Raw genomic sequence first — 19,453 nt, forward strand, 5'->3', positions numbered from 1 at the left:
TGAAAAGTGGCTTCGATTTTTATTTGAATTTGAAAGACAGACACCCCCCCAAGTGCCTGCAGGGAGTGGGGCTGGGCCAGGCCGGAGCTGGGAGCTGTGAACTCACTCCAGGTCCCCCCCGTGTAGGAGGCAGGGACCAACTGCTGGAGCCACACCTCTGCCTCCCAGGGTGCATGTCCACAGGAAATGGAATTTGGAAGCAGAGCTGGGACTGGAACCCAGGCCCTCTGGAAGGATGTGGCATCCCAAGCAACACCGAGACCCCTGTGCCAAGTGCCTGCCCCAGCCCCGGTGGTACCACTTGTAAATGACCAGTCACACGCCACACAGCGTTCAGGCAAGCACGGGAGGCACCACGTGGCCTGTTTGCGGTGCCCTGTGAGGCTCACGCAGCAGTGCACCCTGCTCAGCGATGCTACGCATGTGCACCTCCCACCTTAAACCAGAGAGGGTGAGAAGGCCAGCCAGTGACCAGCATGTGGCCAGCACTTAGCGTAAAGCGCTGGGCAGCCGGGCACACATCGGGCCCCCTCTGCTCCGTGTTCCCTGCATGGCCCTGGGCCGGGTCGCTCACAAAAACGCCAAAGCCTTCGCCCAGGTGGAGTTGCACCCCGAATCCCAGCATCCTGCCCTGGCTCACCTGGGATCGCACTTGGGCCAAGGGTACCTGGGAGCCAGCTGGGAGGTCCATTGTGGCACCCACTCCTGGGGGAAGGAAGAGTGGACACTGTTGGGGCAGGCCACATGGTGGCCAGGACCAGCGTCCCACGTGTGAACGCCTGCAGGAGCTGGGCAGGGCGTGGGGGACGCAGGCCACCTGCGCTTGGACTGGGCGGGCTCTGCGGCTCGTGCACAGTCGGCGTTTTCCTAGCACTTTGACAAAACATTTCTCGTCAGTTTCTCTCGGGACGTCCAGGGGAATGGCGGCTTCCAGGCTGGGGCGGGGCGGGCGGCTCCCCACCGAGGCGGCCTCTGGAAGTGGCCCCCTGCCCCCTGCCTCTGCCAGCTGGGAAGCACAGGGCAGGCCAGCAGCCCTGGGTAAAGGAGGTTTATTTGTATGCCGTTTCCCTGAATGTGGTTCCGGCTGTGAACTGCAGGGGGCGCCGCGCGGGCGTGGGGCGGGGCTCACTTCTTGCCCTTGCCCCTGCCCCTGCCCTTGCCCTTGGCCTTCTCCTTGTCCTTCCCTTTGGCCTTGCTGCGCTTCTTCTTCTTGGACCTGAGCATGGAGCGCACCAGGTAGCCCTTCCACACGGCCTGGATGAGCGTGGCCGCCCGCGCCATGCGCACCATCTCCTGCTCGGCCTCCATCCTCTTCTTGGAGTTGATCTCGCGCTCCGTGCGGATCTGCGCGAACTCCTCCACCAGCACGTCGTGCTTGCGCCGCAGCTCCTCCAGCTGGGCCTTCTCCTCCTTGTGGATGACCTCCAGGTCTTCATACTCCTCCTGGGCGAGGTTGGGGTGCGGTCTGCAGGGGCTCCACGCACCCCCCCGCCCTGCCCTGCCGCGCTCGGCTCAGCAGTGCGCAGTCGCCAAGCCGTCTTGCACCGCGGCCCCCCCAGCTTGGGTAGCAATCACTGAGACAGGCGGGATCCTGACTTGGGCTGCCTTGGCGCTAAACCCCAACTCGGCCACATGTCTGGGGACACCATCTCTTGCTCGTGGGAAACCTGGGGATCATTCCAGAGCCGGGGCCCTTGCCAGGGTTAAGTGACCCGAAGGATGCCGCGTGCGGGACACGGTGCCGGCACGCAGGAAATGGGAGCTGGGTCAGTTTCACAGATCGCCAGAGCAGAGGAACCAGCTACGGTTCAGTTCCGGAGTTCCTTGTGTCCAGCCGCGGCCTGCCCTGCTATAACTCACACGTTTTCTCCCAGCGGCCCCTCCCTCCCTCCCTCCCAGCAGTGTTTACCACGCATCTCCCACACGCGGCCCCGTGCAGGGGACACGGGTGGCTAGACTGCGTGCCTGCCCGCAGGGAGCCCAGTCTTGGCCGTGACCACCAACGTCAACCCAGAGCTGAGGGGAGGGCCGAGGGGGCCCCCGTCCGTAGGCTACCCCTCCTGAGCACTTCCTCCTGGCCAAATGCTGGCTGCAAACATGTGTGACCGTGGGGTCACTGAGTCCCCACCACGGCCCCAAGATAGCACGGCCGCTGAGGGCCAGGGGCAGAAACGGGCTCAGAAAGGTGGGGTTCCTTGAGTAAGGCCACACGGCTGGCACCAGACTAGGACCTGCCAACGACACTAGGGACTTTCTTTCCTTCATGCTGTCGCCGGCCACTGGCCCATCTCAGGACATGGAGGTGCCGGGGTGCTGGGAGCTGCCAGGAATGGAGGAATATGGGACGTGGACACTAGAGGGAGCCAACACCACCAGGCAGTGGCTCACTGCAGCCGGCTCCCTCGTGTCTGAACTCCGGTCTCTCTGTTCCTGGCTGGACCAACCGGAGGGCCAGGCAGGGCCTGGAAGGACCTTGCTGCAGGCCTCTCTGGGGAGGCCCAGAACGGGGCCCACACCAGGGCCGGACTAGGACCTCACCCATCCCTGGAGGACCTGGGGCGGGGCTAGGAATGGCAAATACCTGCTTTTCACTCATTTCTGTGTCGTATTTCTGGATCCAGTTCTCGACTTCTGTCTCCACTTTATACTTTTTCTAAAAAAAAAAAAAAAAAAAAAAAATTCAAGTGATCACTGTTGAATGGATGGCATTACCCGTAACAGCACCGAGCACTCGTGACGCAGCAGGCCCCGTGCTGGGGCTGCCCCTGCCTTGCCCTCGGCTCTGCAAAGGAGGTTTCTTTTCTCCCTTCCAAATGAGCAAACAGAGGCTCCCACATGCTAACTCACTTCTTTTTTTAAATTGATTTACTGAAATGCAGAATTACAAAGAGAGAGGGAGAGATAGAGAGATCTTCCATCCACTGGTTCACTCCCCAAATGTCCACAACCGCTGAGGCTAGGCCAGGCCAAAGCCAGGAGTCAGGAACTCCATCCAGGTCTCCCACATGGGTGGCAGGGGCCCAAGCACTCAAGCCATCTGCTGCTGCTTTCCCCAGTGCAGTAGCAGGCAGCTGGATTGGAAGTGGAGCAGCCAGGACTTGAACCAGTTCCCATAGGAGATGCTGGCATTGCCGGCCATGTCTTAACCCATTATGCCACAAGGCCAGCCCCGCTAACTCACTTCTCAGATAGAGCTAATGGGTGGCAGAGCCTGGGTTTGAAGCCGGTAGTCTGGCTCCAGAATATTTAGGCAGAGGAGACAGCAGGTGGGAAAAACTTGTGTTTAAAGACCAGAAATGGAGCCGAGTGGCTGGAATGGAGTGGCCAGCAGGGGAGTGGTCCCTGTGAGGTCGGAGCGAGGGCTGTGTGGCCGGCCGGGGGATGCCAGTGGAAGGTGGCTGTGGAGTTCTGTGTGAGGGGCAGGGAGCCACTGCAGGGGTTCAGGTATTTGGGGGAGGCGTGGTCTAATCTGGTTTCTAAATGATTGGCTCCTCTGTATACAGTGGACGGTTATGCAGCATGAAGAAGGAAGGGGACTGACGCGCGCGTGAACCCCAAGAGCACGGTGCTTAGGGAGAGAAGCCAGTCACAGAAGGCTGCACAGTGCATGGTTCCAGACAGCATGAGTTCAGAGGGGCTGCCAGCAGGTGGTGGTCGCCAGGGTCTGGGGGAGGTGAGGGAGGAGGCGCTGCCTGATGGGTGTAGAGTTTCACCAGGAGGGGTTGGGTGCACCACACGACACAGCATCCCGAGAGCCACGGAATCGGTCACTTCCAAACGGCTAACCGGGTGCCAAGCGAGCGTCTCCCCCACCTAAACCAAATACCTCAGCCCCTAATCTGACAGAGCAGGAGTTTTCCACTTGGGCACCGTGAGTGGGCTGGCTTCAGAAGGCCTTGGGCCCCTGCACCTGCGTGGGAGACCCAGAGGAAGCTCCTGGCTCCTGGCTTCGGATCAGCACAGCCCCGGCTGCTGTGGCCATTTCGGGATGAACTGGTGGATAGAAGACCTCTCTGTCTTTCCCTCTGTCTGTCTGTAACTCTACCCCTCAAGTAAACAAATTAAAAAAAAAAGGCCTGTGACTCCCCAAAAACTGTCCCCAGAGTATATACGTGCAGCCACGTCTTCTCTCTAGGGCAGAGGCCAAAGGCTCCCATCAGATGCCTCTAGCTGTGACACTAATGAGACTGGGGACAAGTATTAGAAAGGGTATAGGGTGGCCTCTGAAGAAAGAGACGGAAGCTGATTGTGTGCTGGGCCTGCCTGGAGGGTTTTTTTTAAATAGATTTATTTATTTATTTGAAAGGCAGAGTTAGAGAGAGAGAGAGAGGGAGGCCTTCCATCTACTAGTTCACTCCCCAGACAGCTGCAATGGACAGGGCTGTGCCAATCCAAAGCCAGGAGCCAGGAGCTTCCTGCAGGTCTCCCACGCTGGTGCAGGGGCCCAAGCACTCGGGCTGTCCTCCACTGCTTCTCCTGGGCCACTAGCAGGGAGCTGGATCAGAAGTGGAGCAGCCGGGACACGAACCATGGCCTGAGTCTTGGCGCATGTGAAGACGGATGCAGATGAGGAAGTGGTATTTATGGGACGCCTACTGTGTGCGGCTCCCCACCTACTTACTCTGTCAATGAATGCTCTCAGCAGTGGCTGCAAAGGGATTCATCCGTGGGCATGTGGCAAGTAGCTACGCCTCTGCTTGTCGCCCGCATCCCGCACCAGAGCGCCTGTGCGTGAGTCCTGCCTGTGCCGCCTGCTAATGCGCCCGGGGAAGCCGCGGGTGGTCCCCTGCCCCCCCTCCCCGCTGTGGCAGTGACCCAGCACACGGGAGATCGCTCCCTCCCTCTCGCTTCCTGTCACTCTGCCTTCGAATACATTAAGAAAGAAGGAAACCTTCCAGGAAGACTGATTCTGTCACTGTCATTTCGAGCTGTGAACATGGAGGCCAGCAGGGAGCTGCCTCGTTTACCGGAAGGTCACGGCTGCTCCACTGCCGTCACAGGGCCTCTGATGGGTGGGCGCAGGGGTCACAGGGCCTCTGATGGGTGGGCGCCACCCTTTCTGCACGTTCCATGAAGCTGAGGACCATCCCCCTGGCCTGCATGCTGCCCTTCCCCGGCCTGTGTGCTGGCCTCGCTGGCCCCCTCCTCCCCAGCCGCCCCCCGCCCCCGCTCCCCAGGGCACCTTCCTCAGCGCCTGCTCCGCCTCGCGGTTCTCCATGACCAGGTTGTTGAACTGCGTGCGCAGCAGCAGGATGTCCTGCTGGATCTTGGCCAGCCTGGCCTGCGAGGCCCGCGCGTCCGCCTTCTGCTGCTTCTCCGCTTCCTGCTTGGTGCGCGCCAGGTTGTTCTCCGAGAACTTGAGCACCTGGTGCAGGTGGTTTTTCAGTTCTTGGATCACAAAGTTCTCCTTCTCCACCTGGGCAGGGAGAAGCAGGGCTCTGTCCGTCCTGCAGCGTCGCCCGGAGCACCGGAGCACCTGCCTGATGACCTCACCAAGTCCCACCCCAACCCTGCAGCAGCGGACGGGACCAGCCCGAGCGCTGATGGGGCCATGCCACTGAGGCCATGCCACTGGGCTGGGGGTGAAGCCACACGTGTCTGACCCGGAGCCCACGTTCCTGGCCAGCGCCTTCTAGTTCCTTGCACGCGGGAACCACGTGGGTCTGCCAGAGGGAGGCTGCAGGAAAGCTCTGGGACAGCCATGGTCCTCCTGCCCAGGACACTGCAGGGAGGGGCCCTGCTGCAGACACGCGGCACGTGGCACAGTGCAGGAAGGTGTGAGAGAAATGCACGCTGCCGGGATCGCCACTGGGTTGTCCCTTAGGGACCAGGCCCTGGCCTGTGCCCCGTCCTGTGTGGATTATAAAGCAGGAACAGGAGCACAGGCTGGGGCTGGGTTATAATGTGCTCCAAGTGCTGGCGCTGTGGCTTAGCAGGTGCTGCATCCCATATGGCTGCCGGTTCGAGTCCTGGCTGCTCCACTTCCGATCCAGCTCTCTGCTGTGGCCTGGGAAAGCAGTAGAAGATGGCCCAAGTGCTTGGGCCCCTGCACCCATGTGGGAGACCTGGAAGAAGCTCCTGGCTCCTGCCTTTGGACCATCCCAGCTCCAGCCGTTGCAGCCATTTGGGGAGTAAACCAGTGGATGGAATCTCTCTCTCTCTGTCTCTCTGTGTCTCTCTAACTCTGCCTTTCAAATAAAATAAATAAATCTTTTTTTAAAAAATTTGTGCTCCAAAGCCTTCTCAGGAACTCTGGTCTCCCTCTGACCCCAGTGGCACTGGGTTCCTGTCCTGCCGGCAGCCTTGGGCTGGGCCAGCTCACGGCAGGGCCCACGGGGTCACAGGATGGGAGCTCCCTGGGCACACACGACGGGCAGGGGAGGGGCCTATCTCGTAGGGTTGGGGTCTTCCAGCAGGCAACCGTATTGTTAGCAGGAGAGCGCCTCTTGCAGAGCCCCCGCCATGCGCCTGACCGTGGTCACCTGTGTTTACACTGAGACATGTCCATCTGGGAAAAGTGGAGTGTGACCCTGGGTCAGTGCCACTTGGAGGCCCACGCTGTTCCACCACCAAATGGGACCAGCAAAGCCACCAGCAGCCCTTTCCCTGCCCCTAGATGGCAACCCCTCCGACCAGGTCCGGAGGCTGGCCTCGCTGTGCTCTGCAAACACGCCACAGCCCTCTTTGGTGCCAGGCTTACTGGGGACACAGTGGCAGGAATACGGAGACAAGGTCCCTGTCTGTCTGTCGGGGAGCCAAACCCAGTCAAGTAATCGCACAAGTGTGATCAGCGGATCCTGATGAATGCCTTAAAGCAGAGTCCGTGAGCGGTGCCTGACCTGCTGCACACCGAGGCGGCCTTGGCGCTCTCCTCTCATGGTGGATGCAATGGAAGCGTCTGTGGCAGTGCTGGCTGGATCTGCCCTCCCTGGGGAGGCCATAGACCAGAACCCTTTGCTGGGAATGTGGTCCCTGCCTCTCTACTGGCAGTGAACTGAGGACTGTGCGCGGAAATACTGGATGCAACTTCTGGGGGCAGGACCCAGCCCTCTCCTCCTCTTTCCCCTCCCCCTGGCTCAGCCAGCAAGGATACTACAGGGAGCGGGAGAGCAGCCATCTCAGCCCACAGCATGGAGTCTCACACGGTGTGTCGGGGAGCAGAGAAGCCAGGCATGGAAGCAGCCCAGAGCCCCAGCAAATCCGCAGAGCAATCACTAGAGAGAAAGCTACGCCCCTTTGGACTGGGCAGTCCCTGTTTCGGGCACCCCTGTGACAGCAGCCCAATCCTTCCTCACTGCCACCTTGCTGGGGTTCTATAAAGACTGAAAGAGAACACGTAGGGATGGTGTGATAGTGTGTGACCGCAAATGGTGGTGATTTTGGGGCTTGGGGCCATGCCTTCGTGTGTCTTCTTAAAAATTCTTCTATGGCTTCACCTTGCTCTCAGGACCCAGACTAACTCCTTGGTTCAGCCTCGGGAGCCCTGAGGATCTGTCTCCCTCTTGCCAGCCACCTCCATTCCTGCCTTCCGGCTCCCCGGCCCTCGAGGTTTGCGATCCAGCCACGGTGTTCCCTTCTCGGGCACACAGGCTCCCTAGAACCTGGAACAGGGGCCAGGGCCAGCCCCAGGCAGCCTCTACATGTGAGCATTGCTTGTGGCTGCTTTCTTGCCATCACAGCAGGGCAGAGCTGAGTGGCTGTGACCGACGCTGTGTGAAGCCTGCCGCCCCTGGCCTGGGAGCTCTGCCCCACCTCACTTACCTGGCCCTCTCCTCTCCTTCTTGTCCTGATTTCCATGTTCCCCGCCCTTGTTGTCTCCGTTCAGTTCTCTCGTGACACTCCCTTATAGCACCCTGTACTTACCCTTCACTGTACTTCTCAAAACTGTAATTAAATGAGTCCTTTCAGTACCTGTCTTCTCGGCTGTGAACTCCACAAGGCTGCAACTCTATGGGCTTAATTAAAAGACACGCCACGAGTATGTGCCCAAAACAATCTTTGTGGAGCAAACGAATGGGAAAAAGCCGTTTAAATCACGGAGGGAAAACCCAGCTGTGGAAAGATCGGGGCCACCGGGCGTGGCTCCCTCTGTGCCACGCCCGGTTCTGGGGACAATACCTCTGCCTTCCTCCTCTTCATCCCCACTGCCAGCTCGTTTTCTAGAATATCGATCATCTCCTGGTTCCTCCTGTTTCGCCGGCTGACGTCCTGTATGAACTGGGCTTTCTCCCTGGCTTCCATGGGGCTAGTGAGCAACTTCTCAAACAGGAAGCCGCGCAGTTCGATGAGGCTGTCGATGAAGCTCTGGGCCTCTGCGCTTCTGCCCTGCGTCTGCATCTGCAGGAAGCTGGAGGCCTGGGGGCTGCCGAGCAGCAGCCTCAGGCTGTCCTTGGTCGAGTCTCGGACCTGCTGCATCAGCGGCAGGAGGCTGGCCTTCTGCAGCCTCAGGGAGAAGCGGCGGTCCCGGACCCACCCCTCCTCCTCGGTCTCTTCCTCCTCCTGCAGCTGCCTCTCCCGCTCCTGCAGGCGATGGGTGGTCTCCAGCAAGAGCTCGCAGAGGTCCTCGTGCTGTCGTATTGCTGTCATGATGCCCTCGCCCAGCATCCCCTCCATGGCCTCCGGGTTGGACGCCACGTACGACAGCAGGGTCACCAGCTCCACCTTGTAGATGGTCTCATCCAGGACGGACATGATCCTCTTGGCCTCGATGGTCGTGAGTTTGGACTTGGAGGGGACCAGGGGTTTGGGCGGGTTGGCTGGCTTTGGGGCTGGCTGTGACCTTAGTGGTATTCTGTTGATGTCAGGGCCATGGTAGAGAGGCTCCACGGTGAGGACCTCTGAAGCCATTTCTGCGAGTGGCCGTCTTTGTCCTCAGCGATGGAGACTGCAGGCTCCTGCTGTCCCAGGCGACCCTGCAAAGGAGGGAGTGGGTGTCACAGCTGCACTGACATCTGTGGCCAGGGTGGCTGCTGCAGCCACAGCTGCTGGCAGTGGGAGCTCATCTTGGTGCTCTGCCCCTGGTGCACAGAGCCTTGGACCACACCAGTTTCCAGCTCTGTGACAGTGTCAGGAGGGCCACTCTAAGGATTTCGATACACCGTTCACTCTGGTCGCAGGAGAGTTGAGAGGTCAGCTCGGGGGGAAGTGGAGCTGTGAGGACGAGTGGTAAGCCTGGTGGCCAGAGTCACCCCAGGCAAGGTCAAACCATCAACACCCAGGGGAGTTAGAACCACTGCTGGAAACGCAGCCCAAAGCAGGGGGCGGAGAAGAAACTGGTTTCTCCCTTCCGCCCACCCTCCAGACTAATACCCGTGCCTGTTGGCTAGTGGGAGACCGACAGGCCAGGGCAGCCTGCAGGGGTCAGCAGCCCAAGACACAGAGCAGGCTGCAGAGAGAGCGTGTGGAGGACCCAGACCAGCAAGGTCACTCTTAAAAACCAGGGAGGTGGGGGTGAACAATGACTTCAAAACGCAGTTGTAAAAAAAGTGGCTTCGTCAATGCAGTGTCATTTCCTGGGTGTGCCCACCCCCAGGAAGATTTTGAAGAATCAAGAGGACGTGGTGGGTGGAAGACGTGCTTGACTTCAGGCGACTGGAAGAGATCTTGGAAGACAAGAGAACATTAGTAGAAAGTCTGTAGTTGACAGAACAGTGCCAATGTTAATTTCAGCTCTGACAAATTGTGGTTATTTACATTGTTAACATTAGCGGGAGCTGAATGAAAGTCATACGGGAATTCTCTATGCTATCTTTGCAACTTTTCTAGAAACTTACATTTCTTACAAAACAAAACCTGTTTCAGGGTGGGCACTTGCCATTAAGACGCTGGCTGGGACGTGTGCACGCCATGTGGGAGCATCTGGGTTTGATTTCCAGCTCAGTTTTTTTTTTTTGAATATTTTTGACAGGCAGAGTGGACAGTGAGAGAGAGAGAGAGAGAGAGAGAGAGACAGAGAGAAAGGTCTTCCTTTGCCGTTGGTTCACTCTCCAATGGCCGCCACGGTTGGTGCACTCAGGCCGGCGCACCGCGCTGATCCGATGGGAGGAGCCAGGTGCTTTTCCTGGTCTCCCATGGGGTGCAGGGCCCAAGCACTTGGGCCATCCTCCACTGCCTTCCCGGGCCACAGCAGAGAGCTGGCCTGGAAGAGGGGCAACCGGGACAGAATCCAGCGCCCCGACCGGGACTAGAACCTGGTGTGCCAGCGCACAGGCAGAGGATTAGCCTATTGAGCCACAGCACCAGCCAAGCTCAGTTTCTAATTTCTGCTTCCTGCTAATGCAGACCCGGAGAGGCAGCAGATGACAGCCCAAGGACTTGTGTTCCTGCCACCCATGTGGGAGACCCAGATGGAGTCCAGGCTCTCCTGGTTTTGGCCTGGCTGTTGTGGGCATGTGGGGAGTGAACCAGCAGATGGAAGGCCGATCCCTCTCTCTCTCTTTCTCTCCATCTCCATCTCCATCTCTCCACCCGACAGCTAGGACTCCCTTGGCTGTGGTCCTGAGGCCCACCTGGCAGCTTTGCCTTTACCGTCTACTTAGCCAGCATCAGTTTCCATTACTTGCAACCAAGGAACCCGAGCTGACAATGCATCACAGCCATCTGACAACCCACGAGCAGAGGGCCTCCGGGGAGAGGCGGTGATGGAGACACCATCAGAGAGATGGAGAAAGCAGGGAGAGCTGAAGCTGGGGAAGCTACATTCACCAAACGAGAGTAAGAGAGGGAGCCCAAAGCACGGGAAACGACGGAAAACAAACCGGAAAGGCTGGCCAGGTCAGCCGCGAAGGGTGCCCAGTCCCTGATGGGGCAAATGGACCCCAACTCGGAAGCCTCGTGGGCAGCTGAGACTGAGGATGGAGGCCATCATTTCACACCTCCCTGCCCGCTCCCCAGTCAGGCTCCTGACTTCCTCCAAGGTCTTCGCTGAAAATAGTTCCAGGGCCAGCTGCGGAGCCGCCTTGGCCCCTCTGAGGATGAAAGATCCTTGCCCCCTGGCCGTGCAAGGATGTGAACAAAGTATTTAATGAACGCCCCTCTCCCCAGCGTCCCCCAGAGCTCGCAGGCATAAATCAAAATGCCCGAATACTGCAGAGGCTGCGGCTGGAAATGCAACGCCGTAGGAAATACTTCCAATTTGCTTTCAGCCAAATTACCTCTTTTGCTTTAAAGGGCAAACTTGTTTTCTTAGATTATGACGACGCCCGTCAGCTCTTGACAGCTCATTTGGGTGAACAAGAAAAAGCCCGTGGAACGAGGGTGGGGAGGGGGGAATATGCCTGACTCTGATGGCCAAAATCACGGGAGAATCTTCTCCTCGAATTCTAATATGATCACTTCATGTCCCTTTTAATGCCACCAGCCTTAATATTTAAATCATTTCCAACTCAAGCCTCTCCTTTTACAATTCCTGCCCTGAGAGTGAAGTGGGATTGTTAATGGATGGGGAACTTTAATTAGATCTTCCCCTTATTTGTCATTAATTTTGCTGATGAACTTTATAAATGGAAATATATCTTTATCATGCAAATTACACCTTGTCTTCATTCAAATAGGCTTGCTCGATATTTTATTACTTTCCACTCTCAGAACATTTTAAAAAAAGGTTTGAGCTAAATTATATGTATTTTTTCCCTTGGAGAGAAAAAGAAGAAAATCCAACACAAAGACTGTACAAATTCAACCCTGGGTGCGGGGAAGTCAGATAAACAAGTGTGGGGTATGGATCTCATTTTAAGGAACGCCATTGAGATTCTTTGTATTAATCGTTTGAGAGACAGAGAAAGAGCTCCCCGTCACTGGTTCTCTCCCCAAATGCCAATGTCAGCCCAGTCTGGGCCGGGCTGAAGCCAGGAGCCAGGAACTCAGTCTAGGTCCTCCACGTGGGCGGTGGGAGCCCGGTTACTTGAGCCATCACTGCTGCCTTCCGGGATCTGTGTTAGCAGGAAACTGGAGTCAGGGGCGAGAGCTGGGAACCGAACCCATTCCCAGCCAGTGCCATCTCAGGCTTAGCTGAGTCCTGGGGAGGTGTGTTCTCAGTGCTTCCTAGGGACGCATCCCTTTACCCTCACAGCCCCAAGGGAAGGTGCTGTTATTACCTCCAGTTTGCAGAAGAGGAGAGGCAGGAAGGGGGGGCGGGGAGAGAGAGAGAGGGAGAGAGAGAGAGAGAGAGGGAGAGATCAGATGATTCTAGTTTACAGCCAATAAACGACAGCTCTGGGATCCCAGCCCCAGCAGTCTCAGGAGCTGCACCCAGAACCCTCACTCTACCCAGTCTCAGAAGTCAGTCAGAGGGAGAGATCAGATGATTCTAGTTTACAGCCAATAAACGACAGCTCTGGGATCCCAGCCCCAGCAGTCTCAGGAGCTGCACCCAGAACCCTCACTCTACCCAGTCTCAGAAAGTCAGTCAGAAGACTGACTTTCATGGTGAACATAAAATGAATTTTTGTTTGTCTGGTTTCAATAAATCCCATCAAGTAGAGACCTGGGGAAGAGACTTGTTCAAGACTCAGTGCCTATAGCATTCAATCTACTTGACAACTACAAAGGTGACTATGAGTTCACGTCTGTTATAGGTGTATGCACACATTCGCGAGTGCATACGTAGATGTGTAGCAACGACAACTATGTGTCCTCGTATGGATGTCACAGCTGCGTATGCTATATACACACCCCCACCTGTGCATATGCATACAGCAGGGCCTCTGGCAATGCTGGGAGGGAACCAGGAGCTCGGGAATATTGCTGGCACCATGATGGGGCAAGGCTTGCCGCCAGCCTTGGTGGCTCAGAGCAGCGGAGGCTCAGGGGCAAGAGAAAGCCTGCCAGAATCTGCGGAGGCTCTAAGGTAGTGCAGCAACTGGGCACCGCCCTGGTTTAACACTGGTGGGAAGACGGGACAAGGAGACCTTTAAAAATAATACCAACGGATCAGAAAGCTCTTAGAGGAAATTGCAGGGGTAATTCTTCATGATCTTCGAGCATGGAAATGGGATTCTTAGATATGACTCCAAAAGTATGAGCAATAAAAGAAAAAAATAAGCTGGACTTCAAAATTGAAAACTTTTCTGCATTAAAGGACATTATTGAGAAAGCAAAACGATGGGGCCAGCACTGGTGCAGTGGGTTAAGCCATCACATGGCACACAGGCATCCCATGTTGGAGCACTGGTTCAAGTCCCAGCTACTCTGCTTCTGATCCAGCTTCCTGCTAATGCTCCTGGGAAGGCAGCAGAAGATGGCTCAAGTATTTGGACCCTCGCCACCTATGTGGGAGATTAGGATTGTGTTCCTGGATCTTGGCTTGTTCCTGGTTCCTGGCTTGAGCCTGGCCCACACCTGCAGCCATTTGTGGAGCCAACCAAAGGGTAAAAGATCTCTCTCATTTGTGCACATGTGCGCACGCGCTCTCTTTTCTCTCTTTCTCTCTCTACGTCACTTAACTTTTCAAATAAAATACATAAATAAAACCTTAAAAAAGCACAGAGAACCTATGGAATAGCAGAAAATATTTGTACATCAAGTATTTTTTTTCCTCTCAAATATATGATAAGGTCATGATACCCAAGATATGTAAAGAACTCCTAAAATTAAACAACAAACAACTCAATTAAAGAGCAAACAAAAAACGTGAATAGGCATAGATCTAAAGAATATATACAACTAGCCAATAGGCACATGAAAAGATGCTCAGCACCAAGAGTCACTAGGGGAATGCAAGATCAGAACCACAGGGAGATACCCCTTAATAAGATACCACTCAGTGGCTGTAAGTTTAAAAAAAGGAAATAAGTACTGATGAAGACCTGTGAAACTCCCTCATATATTACTGGTGGAAGGTAAATGGGTACAGTTGCTAGGGAGAACAGTTTGGTGGTCCCTCAAAAAACTATGCATACAATTAGCATAAGACCCAGGAATTCCACACCTAGGTATACACCCGGAAGAATAAGAATTGAACAGAGTCGCACTCCAGCGGCACTGAAGCGCGAGTCCCAGTGACCAGGAGGGACACATAAACCAAGTGTCCATCCACAGATGGACAAACACAAGGTGTATTCATGTTCACAGAGTGAATATTCATCAACCTTATGAAGGAATATTGATAGATGCTATAGCATGGATGAACCTCAAAAACATTAGGCTGAGTGAAACCAGTCAAACCCAAAGGGACAACCACTGTAGGATTCCAGTTATACAAAGTATCTAGAAGAAGCAAACCCACAGAGGAAGTGGATGATGGGAGGGTTACCCCGAGCCTGGGGAAGGAAGGATTAAGAGTTACTGCTTAACAGATACAGAGTTTCTGTTGCGGGTGATGAAAAAGTCTTGGAAATAAATAGTTGTGATGGTTGCACAACATCGGCGCATAATTAATGTTACTGAATTGCACTCTATATTTTACCATAACAATTTTTTTGTAAAGAAAATTTAAAAAGGGGGCAGGTTTTAGCATAGCAGGTAAGATGCTCTTGAGATACTAACATCACATATCAGAGTGCCTGGTCTAAGTCCTGGCTCTGCTTCCAGTGCAGCTTCCTGCTAACCTACACCCCGGGAGGCAGCAAGTAGTTGGATCCCTGCCACTAGTGTGGGAGACGTGGATTGAGCTTCTGACTCTAGCTTAAACTTCTCCTATATGCAATAAATCTTTCTAAATTTGCAGCAACAGAAAAAAAATATTGGGGACCCTCTCTGGTTGTGATACCTTCCATAGAGGATTTCGTTTCTCTTTATTATTCGTATTTTAGCCCCTGTGCCACTAGAGGGAGTGCGGTTATCTTTTCATCACTCTCCAGTCTGATAGCTAGGTGGCATCTGCTGGATTTTACAAGCCAAGAGAGGAAAGTTCTGCAAGGTTTTAAATGACCCTGCTATGGGAGGATGCTCTCTGACAGTGTCTTCCATCCCATGCCTTCTTCTTGCAATGTGACTCAGGAGCTGCACCCAGAACCTTCACTCTACCCAGTCTCAGTTTGAAGACTGACTTTCATGGTGAACATAAAATGAATTTTTGTTTGTCTGGTTTCAATAAATCCCATCAAGTAGAGACCTGGGGAAGAGACTTGTTCAAGACTCAGTGCCTATAGCATTCCATCTACTTGACAACTACAAAGGTGACTATGAGTTCACGCCTGTTATAGGTGTATGCGCACATTCGCAAGTGCATACGTAGATGTGTAGCAACGACAACTATGTGTCCTCGTATGGATGTCACAGCTGCGTATGCTATATACACACCCCCACCTGTGCATATACATACAGCAGGGCCTCTGGCAATGCTGGGAGGGAACCAGGAGCTCGGGAATATTGCTGGCACCATGATGGGGCCAGGCTTGCCGCCAGCCTTGGTGGCTCGGAGTGGAGGAGGTCGAATCTATTTTTCCCTCCCTTGAACCTCAGAAGACCCCATGACCTGTTTTAGCCAACAGAATGTTACATAAGTAAAGCTGTGAAACTTTTGGACAAAAAGATGTATTTAGGGATTGGTGTTGTGGCGTGGGCGAGGGTGGGGGGTTATTGCCGGTTCTAGTCCCGGCTGCTCCACTTCTGATCCAGCTCTCTGCTATGGCCTGGGAAAGCAGTGGAAGACAGTCCAAGTCCTTGGGCCCCTGCACCTGTATGGGAGACCCGGAAGGAGCTCCTAGTTCCTGGCTTAGGATCGGCTCAGCTCCAGCCATTGTGGCCAGTTGGGGAGTGAACCAGCAGGTGGAAGACCTCTCTCTCTCTGTCTCTCTCTGCCTCTCCATAACTCTGCCTTTCAAATAAATAAATAAATATTTTTTTAAGAAAAAAAAAGTTACACAGAGAGTGCACGTGCCAGAGAGCTTCCATCCATCTGGGTTCACTCCCCAGATGGCTGTAACAGCTAGAATTGGGCCAGTCTGAAGTCAGGAGCTTCATCTTGGTCTCCCACATGGGTGGAGGGGCCCAAACACTTGGGCCATTCTGCTTTTCCTAGGCCATTAGCAGTGAATGGGGTAGAAGTGCAACAACTGGCATTTGAGCTGGCACCTATATGGGATGCCAGCACTGTAGGCAGCAGCGTTACCTGCTAAGCCACAATGCTGGCTCCAAGGTTGTGGGACGTTTTCTTTCTTTCTTTTAAGATTTATTTATTTACTTGAAAGGCAGAATTACAGAAAGGCAGAGAGAGAGAGAGAGAGAGAGAGAGAGAGAGAGAGGTCTTCCCTCTGCTGGTTCACTCCCCAGATGACTGCAACAGCCAGAGCTGCGCCCATCAGAAGCCAGGAGCCAGGAGCTTCTTCTGGGTTTCCCACGTGGGTGCAGGAAGAGCCTGAGCCATCTTCTACTGATTTCCCAGGCCACAGCAGAGAGCTGGATCAGAAGGGAAGGGGCTGGGATTAGAACCAGCGCCACTATGGGATGCCAGCGTTGTAGGCGGAGGCTTAGCCCACTATGCCATGGCACTGGCCCCGGCTGCGGGACTTTTAAGACCAGACTTGAAGGTGTCTGCAGCCTCCTTGCATCTTCACTGCTTGTGTTGCTCCCTCTGGAACGGGACTCCATGGACGACATCCACACCCTGCAGGGGAGAGTCCCAGAGCGGCCACATGGAGAGAAAGGCCATGTGGAGGAGGCTGAGGAAGCGGACCTGTGAGGAGGAAAGCCTTCCTGGGCCTCCCAGACACCAGGCGAACGCAGCTGAGGGATCCAGCCAATGCTCCCGGGAACAGAAGAACCACCTGGCCAAAACTTTGCCCAAATTCCTGATTGGAATTCCATGGAACAGATGGAACCCTAAGCAAGTTGTATGGAGCCACTGTATTTTGCAGCTGTTTGGTACGCGGCAATAGGTACCGAAGCCACATGCCTATAGGGTAGGCAGGGCCAGAACCAAGCCGATTCCACCTCACTGGAGTTGACCTTTCTTCCTGCTGCCGTGCAGAGAGCACACAGGGTCGCACTCCCGTGGACACAACCCAGGACCACGTAGGGTTTATAGCGGTCGAACTGTCACCCATTCCTTTCTCCTCACTTAAAAAAAAAAAGCTTCTCAAAATGCAAGTGAGTGATAATGACTAAATCACTTTAGGAAAAGCCTGAATCACCTCTCATTATTCTGATGAGTCAGCCATTCATTATTTTGGAACGTATTATTAACCAAGTGCCAAGACACACCTCCCACTGAGAGGTCACAGCACATGTATTGCGAGATCACTGAACTCTTCCCTTGTGATTTCTAGCTACACTGGAGAGTTTTGCCTTCCTAGCCCATTTCTCTGTCTTTCCGTGATCTGTCAGCTCTCAGATTGGACTGAGAAAACTAAGAAGGAAGGGTTGGTTGGCAGTAGCACAGTAAAGGCGAGCTTTCATGTGAGATGAGCTCGTGGTTTGCATTTGGTTTTGTTTTAAGATTGATTTATTTATTTGAAAGGCAGAGCTACAGAGAGGCAGAGGCAGAGAGAGAGAGAGGTCTTCCATCTGCTGGTTTACTCTCCAGATGGCTGCAACAGCCAGGGATAGGCCAGGCCAAAGCCAGGAGGCAGGTGCAGGGGCCCAAGCACTTGGGCCGTCTCCCACTACGTTCCCAGGGGCATTGGCAGGGAGCTGGACCAGAAGTGGAGCAGTTGGAGCCCACTGCAGGCAGCAGCTTAACCTGCTGCACCACCGCACCGGCGCCAGGGCTCGTGGTTTCTGCTTGGAATTTCTACCCTCAGGAAACATTTGCAATTCCTGCACAGTTGCAGATTGGATTAAATCAAGTTGCAGACTCAGAATTTGCACAGCTGATTTTACACATAATTCTCATGTTCAGCCATATTTCTTTCTTTTTTTTAAAAGATGTGTTTATTTATTTGAAAGGCAGAGTGACAGAGAGAGAAAAGAGGAGAGAGATCTTCCATCTGCTAGTTCACTCCCTAAATGGCTACAATGGCAGAGGCTGGCCCAGGCCAAAGTCAGGAGCCCGGAATTCTGTCTGGGTCTGGAACGTGGGTGTCAGCCATGTTTCTGAGAGGTGCAGCCCCCACCCACCGCCAGTCTTCAGGCCCCACTGCCACCACCTCTCCCTCACCCTGATGTTCCGCTGACGACTCACAGGCGTCTGCAGTGGGTGAGGGAGTCCTCGCTGCTCGGCTGGATTCTGTTGCCCCTTGTTGAGTAAATGGTCAGAGGTTTCCCTTTGAAGCAGCAGAAATTTTCTTTCTAGCCTTGGGAAGATTCTTTAATCCTGCAATCCACACGCCTAGTTTTTTTGTTGTTGTTGTTTTTAATGATTTTTATTTATTTGAAAGGCAGAGGCCGGCGCCGCGGCTCACTAGGCTAATCCTCCACCTTGCGGCACCGGCACACCGGGTTCTAGTCCCGGTTGGGGTGCCGGATTCTGTCCTGGTTGCCCCTCTTCCAGGCCAGCTCTCTGCTGTGGCCAGGGAGTGCAGTGGAGGATGGCCCAGGTGCTTGGGCCCTGCACCCCATGGGAGACCAGGAGAAGCACCTGGCTCCTGCCATCGGATCAGCGTGGTGCGCCGGCCGTAGCACGGCGGCCATTGGAGGGTGAACCAACGGCAAAAGGAAGACCTTTCTCTCTGTCTCTCTCTCTCACTGTCCACTCTGCACTCTGCCTGTCAAAAAATAAATAAATAAAAATAAATAAATAATAAAAAAAAAGTTTATTTGAAAGGCAGAGAGAGAGAGAGAGGATGGGGCTGATGTGGCACAGCAGGTTAAGCCACTGCCTCTGACACCGGCATCCCATGTGGGCACCAGTTCAAGTCCTGGCTACTACATTTGCAATCCAGCTCTCTGCTATGGCCTGGGAAAGCAGCAGAAGATGGCCTAAGTGCTTGGGCCCCTGCACCTGCATCGGAGACCCAGATGAAGATCCTGGCTCCTGGCTTTGGCCTGGCCCAGCCCTGGCCCATTACGGTTATCTGGGGAGTGAACCAGTGGATGGAAGATATCTCTGTCTCTGTAACTCTGCCTTTCAAATGAATGAGAATGAGAAACAGTCAGATGGACAGAGTTCTCATCTGCTGGTTCACTCCCCAAATGCCCACAAAAGCCAGGGATGGGCCAGGCCAAAGCCAGGAACTGGGAACTCCATCCAGGTCTCCCACATGAAGGTCTTCTTTCGGGTCTCCCATGCAGGTGCAGGGACCCAAGTACTTCAGTCATCACCCGCTGCCTCCCAGAGTGTGCACTAGCAGGAAGCTGGGATGGAGAGAAAGCCAGAACTCAAAAAGGCACTCGGATATGGGATGAGGGTGTCCCAAGTGATGGCGTAGCTACCGTGTCAAATAAATCACCAAATAAATGGAGAGGGCAAACTCAGCTTACTAACAGGCCTGCTTCCTTACAGGGAGTTGCTGGCACAGTAGGAGAATGGAGGCTTAAGATAATTTTAAAAAAATTAGGAGAGAGAGAGAGAGAGAGAGAGAGAGATCCTGTCTCCCACTCTGAACGCCAAATGCCTACAAAGCCGAGGCTGGAG

The 19,453-nt window shown here is 54.5% G+C and overlaps 1 protein-coding gene across 5 annotated transcripts in view; it reads right to left on the bottom strand.

Annotated features, from left to right (window-relative positions):
- Positions 1-19,453, bottom strand: part of DRC10 (dynein regulatory complex subunit 10) — a 30,880-nt gene that overhangs the window by 2,809 nt on the left and 8,618 nt on the right. Inside the window, exons 2-5 of one of the 5 annotated variants that reach the window (XM_089322996.1) lie at positions 8,119-8,912; positions 5,183-5,416; positions 2,582-2,653; positions 641-705 (exon numbers count right to left, since the gene is read on the bottom strand). In XM_089322996.1, coding sequence (XP_089179122.1) covers positions 641-705; positions 2,582-2,653; positions 5,183-5,416; positions 8,119-8,847 — 1,100 coding nt within the window. In that variant the 5' untranslated portion in view covers positions 8,848-8,912. Of the gene's footprint in view, positions 1-6; positions 1,444-2,581; positions 2,654-5,182; positions 5,417-8,118; positions 8,913-19,453 lie in introns of those variants that run through there. The other 4 variants (XM_089322997.1, XM_008272277.5, XM_089322998.1 and 1 more) reach the window with 4 other exon arrangements.

This window comes from Oryctolagus cuniculus, chromosome 21 (genome assembly GCF_051225735.1).
Source record: "Oryctolagus cuniculus isolate XC-2025 breed Fujian yellow rabbit chromosome 21, ASM5122573v1, whole genome shotgun sequence".
NCBI classification, from domain to species: Eukaryota; Metazoa; Chordata; class Mammalia; order Lagomorpha; family Leporidae; genus Oryctolagus; species Oryctolagus cuniculus.